General features: G+C 42.6%; 2 protein-coding genes across 3 annotated transcripts in view; both read right to left on the minus strand.

The window, feature by feature from the left end:
* The window catches only part of TMEM19 (transmembrane protein 19), a 48,530-nt gene extending 36,429 nt beyond the window's left edge, over nt 1–12,101 (minus strand). Inside the window, exons 1-2 of one of the 2 annotated variants that reach the window (XM_048835770.2) lie at nt 11,872–12,101; nt 11,732–11,783 (exon numbers count right to left, since the gene is read on the minus strand). The gene's annotated coding sequence lies outside the window, so the exon portion shown is untranslated. The remainder of the gene's footprint in view (nt 1–11,731; nt 11,784–11,871) is intronic. The other variant, XM_048835771.2, reaches the window with a different exon arrangement.
* On the minus strand, nt 5,650–9,928 carry LOC142068273 (zinc finger MYM-type protein 1-like). The gene is made up of 2 exons (XM_075124779.1): nt 9,522–9,928; nt 5,650–7,923 (listed from the first exon to the last, which is right to left on the minus strand). The coding sequence occupies exon 2, from the start codon at nt 7,401–7,403 to the stop codon at nt 6,318–6,320; it is 1,086 nt and encodes a 361-aa protein (XP_074980880.1). The 5' UTR covers nt 7,404–7,923; nt 9,522–9,928; the 3' UTR covers nt 5,650–6,317.
* Nucleotides 12,102–16,462: the final 4,361 nt, after the last annotated feature.

Here is a 16,462-nt window from a genome sequence, read left to right on the forward strand (position 1 = left end):
ACTCCTCGTGGGAGAATGTTCCAGAACCTCTCTCCTCTGATGGTTAGAAAACTTCTTCTAATTTCCAGGCTGAATTTGTTCATAGCCAGTTTACACACATTTGTTCTTGTGCCAAAATTGTCTGTTAGCTCAAACAGCTCTTCAACCTCCTTGGTGTTTACCCCCAATGTATTTCTGGAGAACAATCATATCACCTCTCAGCCTTCATTGTGCGAGGCTAAACAAGCCAAGCTCTTCCAATCTTCTCTCATAAGATAGACACTCCACTCCCCTGATCACCGAAGTAGCTCTTCTCTACACCTGTTGTAGTTTGAATTAATCTTTCTTGAACATGAGTGACCAGAATTGTCCAAATGAGGTCTTACTTGTGCCTTGTACAATGGCATTAATATTTCTCTCTCTACTGGAAATGCCTCATTTAATACATCATAGATCACATTTTCCTTTTTCACAGCCACATCAGAGTGGTGCTTCAATTATCCTATGATTGACCTACATATGCAGATCCCTCTCCTCCTCTGTAACTTCCCACCGATGAGCCCCCAGCTTGTAGCAGAAATTATTAGACCCTTGCACTTCGTCCTATTAAATTCCATCCCATTTCTGTTACTCCAGTCTTAAAGGACATCTAGTTCCTCTGTATGGACAACGCCTTCCAACTTTGTATCATTGGCACAAAAAGTAGAAGTGTGCTAAAGTCATTAATATAAATATTAAATAAGATCGGTCTTAAGGTCCATCCTTGAGGAACTCCACTAGTTACCAGCACTTGTGCATCCATAAATCTATAAATACTACCTTCTGTTCTGGAGCTCCTTTGCCTGCAATTTTGCTTTCTCCCTAGTGTTTTATTCTTCATTTGTTCTAGGTCTTCCTCAGTTGGCTCCTGTCTTTTGCCTGCTGCTACCCTTTAAAAGCACAGGCAGCAATAAGATGCTTGCAGATTAAAAGTAGTGCAAACAGAACAATCACCATCCCCACGCACTGTTGCTCAAAGGCAATTATCTCAATTGAGTTTTACCATTCAGGCTGAGGCCAAAAGAAATGGCTAAACTGCTCCTCTATACAGGACTTAAGTGAGGAGAACTGGCAGCAGGCACTGCAGTACTTTGAGACTTGGGGAGGCTTGCAGCAAAGGTACCTGCCATGCAGAGCTCAAACTGTGCTGGATGTGTTCGCCACCTATTCCGACAATCTTGCAAATCAGGAATCTTTCCCCACAGAATCATAATCATCATGTGTGAAGTTGCCCTCCCCTGCACCTTCTGTGTTCATTTGAAGTGTGAACTTGAGACTAAGATGAAGTAAATTTAAGACTTAAATGTTTCATAATCAGTTAACATTGTCACAAAATTCAGTGCATATGTCCTGAATAAATCTGTGCAATGTGTAGCTTTCCTGCAAAATTGTGGCTTGCCCTAGATAGGGTATGGCTACAGTGCAACTGGAGGTGTGATTACAGTATAGGTAGCTGAGCTAGCTTTAATCTAGCTGGCTCAGGGCCATAGGCGTGCGCAGCACATTGCATTAGGGTGTGCACCCAGGGAATTTTATTTATTTATTTTTTTAAAGGAGAACATTTATTGAATACTCAAATCATAAAGGACATTTTTATTCATCAAACAAACTAAAGAAACTAAAACTTAACTCAACTTAATGTTTTTTAAATTAAAAAGTAAACTTTACTTAAAAAAATACAAACTTAAAAAATGAGACACAAAATACCAAATGTTTGCTGTAGTGATAACCAGGCGTATACAAAGATAGTCGATTTTCATGATCTTTATCTTTAACCAGATAATGAGCTAACCCAAATAGGTTAAGGTTTCTTCATCTTCCTGTCCTAGAGGATGAGATGTTGCTCACCAGGTGTTATGGATTTAAATTCCTCAATCATTGTAATTAACTGACGAAGCCAATTCTCATTCAATGTACAAAATCACGAGTGAGGCGAGGCTCTGCTAGGACATTGTACTTCTTAGTTTGTTTTTTACATGCGCTAGTTTTGAAAAGGCTCTTTCATGTGAACAGCTTGTAACAGGTAAGACTGCAAAGCATTGAATAGATTTGTAAAAGGCCTGGAACATGGAAGACCGATCCAATTCCTTTAGCCAATCAAGCCTCTCGCTGGTGGTGTTCGTAGTGCTACCTTTAGGAACAGATCCGTCATAACCCCGAAGCAATCCGACATCAGCTTCCAACTCATCCAAGGACACTTTAAATTTGTTGGCAATGATTCTCATATCATCCCTGCCAATGTCTAAGCTCAGCAGTTTTCCCATTGCAATCACAATTTTACAAGTCTCCTGATCAAATCGCTGGTCAATGCAGGTAATCATGGAGTCTAGGAGTGGGGGAAAATGAAGTTATTCTCTCCTGCGCCTCTTTTGTATCAAAGTGATGCTGGGACTCAAACGCGTCATCTATACGAGTGGACTTTTTCTCTTCTTAACTGGAGGAATCGATATATCGTTCTCTACACACATTTTCACACTGTCATTGAAAATAGATTGAAAATATTCTGGGCCATTTCTCATCACAGCCAAAGAGTTACACAAGGCTTATCACCCCTGTCATTAAAGAGCCTTACTCATTTTTACCACCATCTGGAGAATAGGGTGCATCATGTGAAGGGCAAAGATGAACTTGAATGAATTTAGTTCATGGATAAAGCCCCTGGCTTTTATTTTAGCGTCAGCAAGGCAAGTTGTTTCGATAATCTCTTGTAAAGCTTGTAAAATGATGGAGTAGTTTTGTTTTACAGCAGCCACTGCTTCTGCTCTGCATGCCCATCTTGTGTTTGGACAGGGACTTCAAAGTCTTCAACTGGGATCCTACTTCTTGTGAAATCTTCTCCATTACTGCATGTCGCACAGGACTCTCCCCTCCATGAGGGCGTAAAGAGTCTGAATAACACGAAAAAAAATCAAAGACAGTTCTGTTTTGTTTACTTGCAGTGCATGCATCTTCTAGGACAAGGTTCAAACAATGCGCATAGCAGTGTACATAGGGTATTTCACTGTTTCTTTCTTCACATTTCATTTGAACTCCCACAGTACATCCAGACATAGTAGATGTGCCATCAAAACAGACAGACATTACTGATGGTCAATTTTAAGAATGCCAAGGACATCATTTAACTGGTAAAAATTGACTGAGCATCAACTGTTAATAGTGTCTGAACAGACAAAATGTTCAACTGGACTGTTTTTCATTGTCAAAATACCGCACCACAATGGACATCTGTTCATGGTGTCCTCAGTCAGTAGTGTCGTCAGCAATTATTGAGACCATTTTTCCATTTAGTGAAGACACAATCTTTTGTTGGACAATGTTGTGCAAGGCTACAATTAAATCATTTTGGATGCGATTACTCTGATAGGTAGCGTTTCAAGGAGATTGTTGCACATACTTTGCCATTATGGGATCATATTTTTGGAGCATATTGACAAGATTTAGAAATAAACCTCTCTCAAACCCCTGAATGGTCTCCCACCTTTCGCCAAACACAGAACAATGTCAATCAGTTGCTCCATTACACTTCGGTTATGGTACCGTTCTTCTTCTTGTTTAGACAGATAAGCCTGCTTGCTCTCATCCAACAATACATCAGTAGGTGTCCCTTCATTAAAACTTGACCATGAAGAACAGCTCAACACATGATTTTTTGACAGTTGGTTGTTTTAAAAACATTCATTAGCCCTATGCCAGTTTCTGAATCCCTTATCAATGAATGCTGGATCAGTGTGGCCTTTGTTTGCTGCATCATTAGAGGAGAGGAAACGGCAGTAAAAGCAAAATGCTGCGTTCTTTGATGGGCTATATTCTAACCACCTATACTTTTCATACTAATCGGACTGAAAACTTTTGTTTATTCCCTATTTTACTTCTAGGAAACATACTCAATCTAGGCTGATAAGGACCTCTAGATAATCAAGACTGGCGTTCTAATCTATTTTTTGGAATATCACAGACCGGTTCGTCAGATGGAATGTTTGATGGCTTTGAATAGGAACTACACTGACCTGAACTAAGAGACAAAGTCTGTTTCTGTTGGTCATTACTCAGTTTATTGCACGCACTGGAACTGGTGGTGGCATTATCTTCATGTAAGTTCTTAACTGAGGAGTCCGAGGTATTTGCACTACTATCAGCACATTCGTTATAATTCAGTTTGTCTGCTCCTTTTCTTATATTAACAACGAACCGATCCATATTTTAAAATTAAAAGGGGGTATCATACCATTGAATTAAAACTTAAAGCCACGGGCTTGTTATGCTATTTCAGTAGAGTACACGCAACAAAGATTACAAACACTGTAGACACTGCGCTGGGCACGCCTGATGCGGCCGCTTATATAGGTCAAAGAATTTTCTAGAATAGTAGTTGGAGGGGGAGGGGAGGACCAATGGTAATGCGGAGGGGGAGGGGATACATGCTGCAAGCGAATGCGGGCTTTCTATACATTTCTACAACATCTATATTACACAATTCGGCACTTATTGCATAATACAACTGCAAAATTAAGCATTTCTGATGGTATCTTCTAGACTGAGCACTGAGTCCCACTGGGTAGATAGAAAGATTAACCTAAATAATCTATACAGAAACCTGTGGAACCCCATAAAATTGGGTCCCTAATCCATGAACTATTAGAACTCATTTACAAAACTTTTCTTAAACATTACATTAATATATTGTCTCATACTATAGAATTAGAATTTATAATCCTTATTCCATGATGAGATATAATGTATCTATCTTTAGATATGTTTTTTCCTCAAAAAACCAATTTTTTTTTAAAGTCATTGATTTTTTATCCACCCTAACAGCTGGGCATGGTGGAGATGCGGGGGGGGGGGGGGGGGAAGGATTGGTCCCCAGCTGGAGCGATGCAGGGGCCAGGGACAAGAGCACAGTGGGGCATGGGGGGAATTGGTCACCAGCTGGAGTGAGGTAGGAGCCAGGGGAAAGAGGAGCACAGTGGGGCATGGGGGGAGGATTAGCCCCTGCTGTCTGGAGCAAGGCAGGGGCCGGTGGCAAAAGCACAGTGGGGCGGGAACTAGGGTTGGTCCCTGGAGCAAGGGAGGGGCTGGGGGTAAACTACAAGTGCAGCAGGGCTAGGGAGGGTGTAAACAGGATCCCCCCACACTCCTGCCCACATAGAGTGGGTACCTACCTTCTCCCTGGTTCTAGCCCATTCTCTCTGTCTCTCTCCGCACCAAGCTGAAGGTGGGGGTGCACTGAGTACAGGGCTAGGGATGCAGGGTCTGGGAGGGAGTTAGGGTGTAGAGCAAGCTGGGGATTGGGGTGCAGGGTTTGGCCAGGAGCTAGAATGAGGGAGGGGGCTCAGCATTGGGGCAGGAGGTTGGGGTGTCGAGCGCTTACCTGGGGCAGCTCCCATTTTGTGAGGGGTGCAGGTGGATATGTGGGCGGGAGGGCGCAGAAGCTCCCTGTTTGGTGCTCAGGGTTGGGGTGGGGATGTGTGGGGGGGTGCAGGAGTTAGGACATAAGGTGTGGGGGACTGAATTGAATTGAAATTAGGGGGGGTGTTCGAATTTACAGGGGGTGGGGCTGGTGTCAGGGCCAATAAGGGGTGAGACTGTGAGGGTGAAGGTGGGCTGTATGCACCATAGTAAAAACTGAAAAATGTTTCATGACCATTTTATTAGATTTAACTCATGTTTATAAATCATCACACAAATGAAACTTGGCTACTGAAGCCTTCTATGAAGCACTACGTCTACATCCTTCTTTGTTTCTTGTTATAATTTTGCACAACTCTGTTAATGAACTTCTTAAATGCAATGCGTTCATCTTTGGTAGCTTCTTGTGTACCCAGTACTTCCATTCCTTCAACTGATATGCTCATTAGTTCATTCACATGATCAGGCAGGAGGTGACTTCTTTCAGAATACAAAATTCTATTCAACAATGAAAAAGAACGCTTAGCTGTAGCTGTTGTGACTGGGAGTAGCAAGAGATGAATTTCTACTTCTCTCATCCCAGGAAACAGAACAAAAAGATCAGGTCGAGCCACTAGTGATGATAAAAAAGAAGTTGAAGTCAAATCTTCATTCATTCGTTGTATGATATTCCACTCTGTGTTCAAATTCTCTATTCTGTCCTGAGCACATGGCAGCCCCATTGCTGGTAGTGCCTCAATCCACTCAACTGTTGGTGTTTTATAGGACAGGCATCTGTAAAAGCTACGTAGAGGTGGAGTAGAATCTAGAAGTCGCTGTTGTAGGTTTTTAAGAATCAAGTCTGTGCACTTTTTCAGTTGTCTTAACAAACACTTCTTGTCCTCTTCACTTTAGGATTCAATATAAATGCCTTCATTAGTCAACTTCTGGACTGAAGTCTTTGCTTCTTCCAGTACTTTTTCAATGGATAGCTCTCTAATTGATCCAAATGTAGCTTCTATTGCTGGACAAAGATCTACTACTGTTGTAGCAGATGCCTGGATGGCATTGTTTAATGACCCAATTGGTTTCAACAGTAGACTTACGAGAGAGAGAATGGCAATAGTCTTCTCTGAATGTAGTAGCAAAAGTAATCCACCAGCCTCACTACTTAGATCCATCCCATCTTGGTAGATACTTTCCAAAGCCAGTAATAACGGCTGGAGTAATTTTAAGACAACAGCCAAGGATTGCTCATGGGAAAGCCAGCGGGTTTTCCTAGGTTGGACTAATTTTAACTTCAGTCCCAGTGGATCTTCTATATTTTCCAAGATAGTAAGTCTTTTTGGACTCTTGCTGAAAAAAGAATATAACGAAGACATTACATTTATAGCTTTTTTAATGTCTTTTGAAGATTCTGCAGCTCTTACTAGCGCTAGTTGGAGTAGATGGCCTCTGCAGTGTGTATAGGAGAGATTAGGGTTATAATTTTCTCTGAGCAAAGCTTGTACTCCACCGTGTCTTCCAGAGAAGTTTGCAGCTCCATCAAATTCACAAGCAGACATCTGTCTGGGGTCCAGTTGACAAGCATTTAACTCTAAGATGTGGGTTGTCACAGATGCAGCCGATGTGTCTTCTATAACTTGAACATCTAGAAATGCATCTACTGGCCTACCACTGACATCAAGATAACGTACACAGTGACTTAATACTTGATGATCATTTGCATCGGTGCATTCATCAGCCATGTATGCCAATTTTTTGAATGTGGTGAGAGAGTTCTTCACTTTTTCAACTGTTGAGTCTTTTGCTGTTACACTCCATGCTTCTAGCCAGTCAGTTGAGTTTCTTGCAGACAGATAGTGAGCATTTGCTGGTCCTGTTCGGAACCAGTGTTCAGCTTCAGGATGAACAAGTGACAATGCACTTAACGTTGGCCTCCCGTTTGCAGTGTGCGGCATCTCTTGCCTAAATAGACAGTAGGAGGCCACGGCCATGTTGGTTCACATGAACTGTGTTGTGTCTCCAGCATTCTTAACAGCCTCATTAAGTACTTCTAAAATTGGCTTTGAAAGTGGGCTTAGAAGGCTTTCTGCATGTTGGTGCACTCCAGCAGCCTGGTGTTTTGCAGCCTTTTCATGTAGTTTGTCAGCATTGGCTTTGCTGATCGGTTTGACAAACCAATCCTCCACTTTTACCAATTATAGCATTGGGAAACTTTCCTTCTTCGTAAGCTTTTTTGCAAGAGGTGCACCAGTAGCCATCTTTTGTAACTTCAATATATGGGAACACTTTGACTGACGAACATCGGGAAATGCCTTTAGGTTTTGGAGACACTGTTTCTTCAGTAGGTAGCTGTATTTGTGCTTCGGGCTGGTCGGATGTAGATATACCACTTGAACCTTCAGATGACATGTTGATATGTTCTTGATGTGTTCTTCACCTTGGTTAGTTTTTGAGGCCTTTGAGTGAAAAAAAATGTTTTTTTGTCTTTTCATTTTCACTTTGACCTGCAACCTATAAAAGAGATATGAATAAAGTAAATGTCTTGTTAGGACAATGCAAATTTAACATAAGGATAATGCAAATTACACCAAAACACATAACAGGTCTAGATTTCTAAAAAAATATAATTTAAAAAAAATTATTTAATTTAAATTGACTTTTGAAAAGTAAGCCATCATAGGATAAGAGGAAAGTCCTCTCATGGATGAGTAACTGTTAAAAGATGGGAAACAAGAGTAGGAATAAATTATCAGTTTTCAGAATGGAGAGAGATAAAAATAGTGGTATCCCTGAGGGGTTGGTACTGGGACCATTACTGTTCAACATATTCATAAATGATCTGGAAAAATGGGTAAACAGTGAGGTGGCAAAATTTACAGATGATACAAAACTATTCAAGATAGTTAAGTCCCAGGCAGACTGCGATGAGCTACAAAGGGATCTCACAAAACTGGGTGACTGTGTGACAAAATGGCAGATGAAATTCAGTGTTGAAAAATGTAAAGTAACCTACATTGGAAAACAATCTCAACTATACATACAAAATGATGGAGTCTGAATTAGCTGTTAACACTCCAGAAAGATCTTGGAGTCCTTGTGGATAGTTCTCTGAAAACATCCACTCAATGTGCAGCAGCAGTCAAAAAGCAAACAGGATGTTGGGAATAATTAAAAGGACAGAAAAATATCATATTGCCTCTGTATAAATCCATGGTACGTGCACACCTTGAATACTGTGTGCAGATCTGGTCACCCCATCCCAAAAAAAGATATATTGGAATTGGAAAAGGTACAGAGATGGGCAACTAAAATGATTAGGGGTATGAAACAGGAGGAGAGATTAAAATGACTGGGAATTTTCAGCTTAGAAAAGAGACGACTAAGGGGGGATATGATAGAGGTCTATAAAATCTTGACTGGTGTGAAGAAAGTGAAGGAAATGTTATTTAATCCTTCACATAACACAAGAACTAGCAGTCACCCAATGAAATTAATAGGCAGCAGGTTTTAAAAGAACCAAAAGGAAGTACTTCTTCACACAACAAAGTCAACCCGTGGAACTCTTTGCCAGGAGATGCTGTGAAGACCAAAACTATAACAGGATTAAAAAAAAGAACTAGATAAATTCCTGGAAAATAGGTTCATCAGTGGCTATTAGCCAGGATTGGGAGGGATGCAACACCATGCTCTGAGTGTCCCTAGCCTGTTTGCCAGAAGCTGGGAATGGGCAACAGGGATGGATCACTTGATGATTACCTGTTCTGTTCATTCCCTCTGAAGCACCTGGCCTTGATCACTGTCAGAAACAGGATACTGGGCTATATGGACCATTGGTCTGACCCAGTTTGACCATTCTTATGTAAAAAATTAATTATAATAAAAATGTTTAGTACAGAAACTCCGCAACATAATGACCTCTCAAGATAGCAACAATGTGAGATAACAACCTTGGCAAATGCATTTTAAAAATCTTGGCCTACTAGGAAACATAAGTTTCCATTCCCAGTCACAAATCTAGCATTGTGGAGCAAAGTCACTGAAATATAGTCCAACAAACAAATGTTTGTTTAACGTGCCCCTCATTTTTCCCTCCACCGCACCCCACTCACCGGTGTTGCCGTTGGTCAGTGGAGACTCAGAGTTCAGAAGTGCTTTCATGTGAATACACCTCCCAGGTAGGGGGCAAGAAGGCACCTTTCTCGTTCCTCCAGCTGCTCACTGTTTGCTCTGGCCACTGCTGTTTGTTGTGCCACCGTTCATTCTATAGCTCTGTTGCCAATGGCCCTGCACAGTCACCTTCTGCTGCCACTTGCCACTGTGACCTCTGGGAGTTGGTCTCTTGAGGTTCCACACAGCTCTCAGTGATTTCAGCTGAGCTCTCAGTGGGGGAACCTCGCAGCTAGTGCAGTCTGGGCTGTCTCTTCCACAGAAACACTGTCGCCACAGCAGGACTAATCACTTAGACCTGATCATCAGTGATTTCAGCTGCAGTGGTCACTTAACAGAACAAAAGACTATCTATGGAGCCTAATCAGCTGTCTTTAAACAATGGAGTGAGACAGGTCCCCATCCTCTCTCTTAATGACCTCAATCAACACAGGCTAAGTACAGTTCTACTGTCCTTTACTCATACAATAAGAACAAGATTTCATCCCCCACCCCCATTCAAGTGATTTGTAACCCAACCCCAGCCAAAATCTATCACTTGGGCTCTGTTTGCTGGATACCTAGGTAGATTAGGTGTGAATGTAAATATAATCTGGTCTTGAAGCCTTTCCCCACAGCCCAGCTCATCACTAGCTGTCAGGGAGAGCTCATTTAGACTTTGCTTACAAATCATCATTTGAAATTATTAGGTTGGCCAACATCATCAAGATGAATGCACCGACATTGTTATAAAAAACAACTGTATAAGGAAGCTAGTCCATGTTCATACTTTTCAAATCTATAATACTTTTTCAGATACATGTATTTTATCATACACTGTATATGCTTTTAAAGTGTTATTAATGTTTAAATTTCAATTCAAATTTCCAAACAGTCACTAAATTGGCATGTAACTAGTTCACAAAACTGGAGGGGGGAAAGGGTGTTGGAGAAATTCAGTGGGGGTATAGGGAAATCACTGGGTGCAGGAGTCAGGGCTAGGGTCATGGGGGGAGGGTACCGGATTCAGGGCAGAGGACTGGGTGTGTGTGAGGGGGGAGCAGGAGTCAGGGCAGAGGGCTGGTGTGGGGGTTGCAGGGGTCAGGGCTGGGGAGGTGGGCTGGGGTCATGGGGGTGCTCCCAGCCCTCTGCCCTGAGTGGTTCACAGCAGGGGTCTGGAAAGGATATACCCCAATTCCACCCTCTTCCGCAAGGCTCTGCCCCCGCCCTTCTCCACCCACATCCTCCTCTCTCTCCCCAGCACACAGCTGATCGGGGGCAGGGATAGAGTGAGAGGAGGAGGGGCGAGTACGCAGCATGCTGGGGGAAGAGGCAGGAGCTTGGCTGCTGGCTGCCGTGGAGCAGCAGGACAGAGCTTGGGGCACGCAGCACCACCAAGCTTCTGCCCCTGCAGGGAAGAGCCGGCGGGGGGTGGAAGAAGAGAGGCCGAGCCGGGGCCCACCCTACCCCAGACTCCCTCGCCCTCCATCTCCGGCAGTCTGGCCACCCCCCCCCCCTTTTTTTTGCGCTTGGGGTGGCCCTGATTAGGGTGTGCCTGGGCACACTCCGTGCGCACGCCTATGCTCAGGGCCCGAAGCAGCAAAGCTCGCCAGGGAGCCTTGGTACATATTTGGGCAGCTAACTGCTGCTGCTGCTGTGGCTTCACGATTATTGGTACCTGGCCTAGCTAGATTAAAGCTAGCTCAACTATAAAATTACATGTGCTGCAGTCACATCTCCAACTGCACTTTGGACATACCCTTAGTATGCAGGGGAGAACAAAATTACCACAGAGCAGCACATTCACAGCTTTATGCAGCACATCCCCACTGGATTTTTATGATTTAAACTTTTTCAGCATAAAATTCTATCAGAACAATAACTTTAATTTGTTGCATAGGTTAATGATATTCTATACCAGTATTTTGCATATCTATGACACATATGGAAATGGCACACTCTCTTTGGCCAACAATTATAAATTAGTTTTGTTTCTTAAATGATGAAAATTTTTTGTATTGTTAAGAAATTTAAAAATTTACAAAAAGGGGATGATTATTTATATATAAAAAAAGGTTTAGGCAGACCTAATTAGTAATAGTCAACTGCAGTCCAACCTGGGGCAGGGGTAAGTCTGGAAACCTTTTTCACTGTAGCAGCTCGCAGGTCTTACCTTAGGTGTGGGAGCAATGTCTGCAAGACTTCTACTGTAGCTTCACCAGATTCTAGACAACAAGGAAGTCAAGGCATGCATGAAGGAGGCGGTGGATATAATGTGTACTTAGAAGTCCAAGACACAGGATGATTTCTTACCTCCACTTGAGACTTCTGAAGAGTCAAATCAGGCTCAGGAGAACTTGTGGGAAGTCCAGGTAAAGTAAATAGCCTAAAAGCAGGATGGGCTGAAGTTCTGAGAAGTGTGCTTCTTTGCATTGCCTCTGCTGTCAACAGCCTAAAAATCCTGACCAGACTGAATATTCAATTCTTTTCTGTTTCTCTGCTATACTAAATTAAATTTTATTCACATTCTTTCAGTCACATGGAGTAGACCCATGCTGCTGTGACTCACTGTGTTATGCAGCAAAACAAGACTGGGGAAATTCAGATAAACAGGGTGGAGTCCAACACACAGCACTCATACCAAAATTGTGTGTCAATGTAATTGGTGCTTTATGGTGCTTGCTGAAAGGAACCTTAGGATCCTTTGCCTTCTGGTGCTGCTAAGACATATTCTGTCAGTGGGTTCCTGATCTTGTTTGAAGATGATCACTGACAAGAAAGTCTGTTTTCAAGTGGAGACTTAAAGTCTATAGGTCCCTTCTTCAAGTGAGAAACAGGCTCAAGAGAATGCAGTGTGGCCTTTCTTTTACCCTTTGCAAAGAAGCTAGTACCTGCTCCACAAATTCTTAATTAATATAAGACAGGTTCTAAAACTTCCTTGAAACTTAGATGCAAGCAGCAACACCACCTATGGGCATGCATGCACCTTTGAGGCAGCTGCCCTCATTAGTCATACTTGCATTAAAGGCCACCTATACCTCATGCCAGGGAAAGCCCATACCTCCATGGATTAGCTTTTTAAGCTATTAACAATCTGTGAGAAAAGATAAACAGCTATAGAGGTCCTCCTATAGCTCTACATGACCTTTTTCCATGAAGGCTTGGTAGTCCACAATGTGGACTACCAGCCATGAGCTGACAAACGTTTCCTACAAATAAATTCCAGCTTCACTGTTTAAGATTCTGGGTGAAGGGCTCTAAATTCAGCCAGCCAATTTCTTTCCCTCTAGCTCAGAAGTCAGCAAACTACGGCCCATGGGCCTCATCCAGCCCATCAGACATTATTTTCCGGCATTTATAAATGCCAAAAATATATTAATAAGCTGTGGGTCTGCAGTCTTAACTACTTCCTTACCCCTAGAATTGGTCCCTCTAGATCAGCATTGAAGCACATTTGTAAAGTGATGTTAAAAAACAAAATCTCTCTCACACACACACACACACATGTTCCTGCTGATGCTGTATCTGTTCAGTGTACAGGATTTAATTCTCCAAGACTATCAATCTGGCACTTTTCACAAATAAAGATTTTAATGTAATTCATGAGTTCAGCATGGTTTCAATTTTTATAATTTATTTTTGAATGTTTGTTCCCCTTGTTCATAAAGTATTAAAAATTAAAATACTTCTGTCAAGGTTCCTTCCCCACTCTGAATTCTAGGGTACAGATGTGGGGACCTGCATGAAAACCTCCTAAGCTTACTTTTACCAGCTAAGGTTAAAACTTCCCCAAGGTATAAACTATTTTACCCTTTGCCCTTGGACTTCCACTGCCACCACCAAAAATTTATCCAGGTTTATTTTATTAGGAAAGAGCCCAGTTGGAAACGTCTTCCCCCCCAAAAGCCTCCCAACCCTTGCATGCCACTTCCTGGGGAAGGTTTGATAAAAATCCTCACCAATTTGCATAGGTGACCACAGACCCAAACCCTTGGATCTTAAGAACAATAAAAAAAAGCATTCAGTTCTTGGGAAAAAAAAAGAATTTTAATAGAAGTAACAATAAAAAGAATCACCTCTGTAAAATCAGGATGGTAAATACCTTACAGGGTAATTAGATTCAAAACATAGATAATCCCTTTAGGCAAAACCTTAAATTACAAAAAGACACACAGACTGGAATATCCATTCTATTCAGCACAGCTTATTTTCTCAGCCATTTAAAGAAGTCATAATCTAACGCATATCTAGCTAGATTACTTACTAAGTTTTCGCAAAAAGAAAAGGAGTACTTGTGGCACCTTAGAGACTAACCAATTTATTTGAGCATGAGCTTTCGTGAGCCACAGCTCACTTCATCAGATGTTTACCGTGGAAACTGCAGCAGACTTTATATACACACAGAAATAATGAAACAATACCTCCTCCCACCCCACTGTCCTGCTGGTAATAGCTTATCTAAAGTGATCAACAGGTGGGCCATTTCCAGCACAAATCCAGGTTTTCTCACCCTCCACCCCCCCACACAAATTCACTCTCCTGCTGGTGCTAGCCCATCCAAAGTGACAACTCTTTACATAATCAAGTCGGGCTATTTCCTGCATAGATCAAGGTTTTCTCACATCCCCCCCACCCCCATACACACACAAACTCACTCTCCTGCTGGTAATAGCTCATCTAAACTGACCACTCTCCAGGTTTAAATCCAAGTTAAACCAGAACATCTGGGGGGGGGGGGTAGGAAAAAACAAGAGGAAACAGGCTACCTTGCATAATGACTTAGCCACTCCCAGTCTCTATTTAAGCCTAAATTAATAGTATCCAATTTGCAAATGAATTCCAATTCAGCAGTTTCTCGCTGGAGTCTGGATTTGAAGTTTTTTTGTTTTAAGATAGCGACCTTCATGTCTGTGATTGCGTGACCAGAGAGATTGAAGTGTTCTCCGACTGGTTTATGAATGTTATAATTCTTGACATCTGATTTGTGTCCATTTATTCTTTTACGTAGAGACTGTCCAGTTTGACCAATGTACATGGCAGAGGGGCATTGCTGGCACATGATGGCATATATCACATTGGTGGATGTGCAGGTGAACGAGCCTCTGATAGTGTGGCTGATGTTATTAGGCCCTGTGATGGTGTCCCCTGAATAGATATGTGGGCACAATTGGCAACGGGCTTTGTTGCAAGGATAAGTTCCTGGGTTAGTGGTTCTGTTGTGTGGTATGTGGTTGTTGGTGAGTATTTGCTTCAGGTTGCGGGGCTGTCTGTAGGCAAGGACTGGCCTGTCTCCCAAGACTTGTGAGAGTGTTGGGTCATCCTTTAGGATAGGTTGTAGATCCTTAATAATGCGTTGGAGGGGTTTTAGTTGGGGGCTGAAGGTGACCGCTAGTGGCGTTCTGTTATTTTCTTTGTTAGGCCTGTCCTGTAGTAGGTAACTTCTGGGAACTCTTCTGGCTCTATCAATCTGTTTCTTTACTTCTGCAGGTGGGTATTGTAGTTGTAAGAAAGCTTGACAGAGATCTTGTAGGTGTTTGTCTCTGTCTGAGGGGTTGGAGCAAATGCGGTTGTATCGCAGAGCTTGGCTGTAGACGATGGATCGTGTGGTGTGGTCAGGGTGAAAGCTGGAGGCATGCAGGTAGGAATAGCGGTCAGTAGGTTTCCGGTATAGGGTGGTGTTTATGTGGCCATTGTTTATTAGCACTGTAGTGTACAGTGCTAATAAACAATGGCCACATAAACACCACCCTATACCGGAAACCTACTGACCGCTATTCCTACCTGCATGCCTCCAGCTTTCACCCTGACCACACCACACGATCCATCGTCTACAGCCAAGCTCTGCGATACAACCGCATTTGCTCCAACCCCTCAGACAGAGACAAACACCTACAAGATCTCTGTCAAGCTTTCTTACAACTACAATACCCACCTGCAGAAGTAAAGAAACAGATTGATAGAGCCAGAAGAGTTCCCAGAAGTTACCTACTACAGGACAGGCCTAACAAAGAAAATAACAGAACGCCACTAGCGGTCACCTTCAGCCCCCAACTAAAACCCCTCCAACGCATTATTAAGGATCTACAACCTATCCTAAAGGATGACCCAACACTCTCACAAGTCTTGGGAGACAGGCCAGTCCTTGCCTACAGACAGCCCCGCAACCTGAAGCAAATACTCACCAACAACCACATACCACACAACAGAACCACTAACCCAGGAACTTATCCTTGCAACAAAGCCCGTTGCCAATTGTGCCCACATATCTATTCAGGGGACACCATCACAGGGCCTAATAACATCAGCCACACTATCAGAGGCTCGTTCACCTGCACATCCACCAATGTGATATATGCCATCATGTGCCAGCAATGCCCCTCTGCCATGTACATTGGTCAAACTGGACAGTCTCTACGTAAAAGAATAAATGGACACAAATCAGATGTCAAGAATTATAACATTCATAAACCAGTCGGAGAACACTTCAATCTCTCTGGTCACGCAATCACAGACATGAAGGTCGCTATCTTAAAACAAAAAAACTTCAAATCCAGACTCCAGCGAGAAACTGCTGAATTGGAATTCATTTGCAAATTGGATACTATTAATTTAGGCTTAAATAGAGACTGGGAGTGGCTAAGTCATTATGCAAGGTAGCCTGTTTCCTCTTGTTTTTTCCTACCCCCCCCCCCCAGATGTTCTGGTTTAACTTGGATTTAAACCTGGAGAGTGGTCAGTTTAGATGAGCTATTACCAGCAGGAGAGTGAGTTTGTGTGTGTATGGGGGTGGGGGGGATGTGAGAAAACCTTGATCTATGCAGGAAATAGCCCGACTTGATTATGTAAAGAGTTGTCACTTTGGATGGGCTAGCACCAGCAGGAGAGTGAATTTGTGTGGGGGGGT

This window comes from Caretta caretta, chromosome 1 (genome assembly GCF_965140235.1).
Source record: "Caretta caretta isolate rCarCar2 chromosome 1, rCarCar1.hap1, whole genome shotgun sequence".
Lineage (NCBI taxonomy): Eukaryota > Metazoa > Chordata > Testudines > Cheloniidae > Caretta > Caretta caretta.

What these genes read in the sequence shown, in the direction of transcription:
- LOC142068273 (XM_075124779.1), bottom strand. Translation starts at nt 7,403, where the DNA reads ATGGCCGTGGCCTCCTACTGTCTATTTAGGCAAGAGATGCCGCACACT.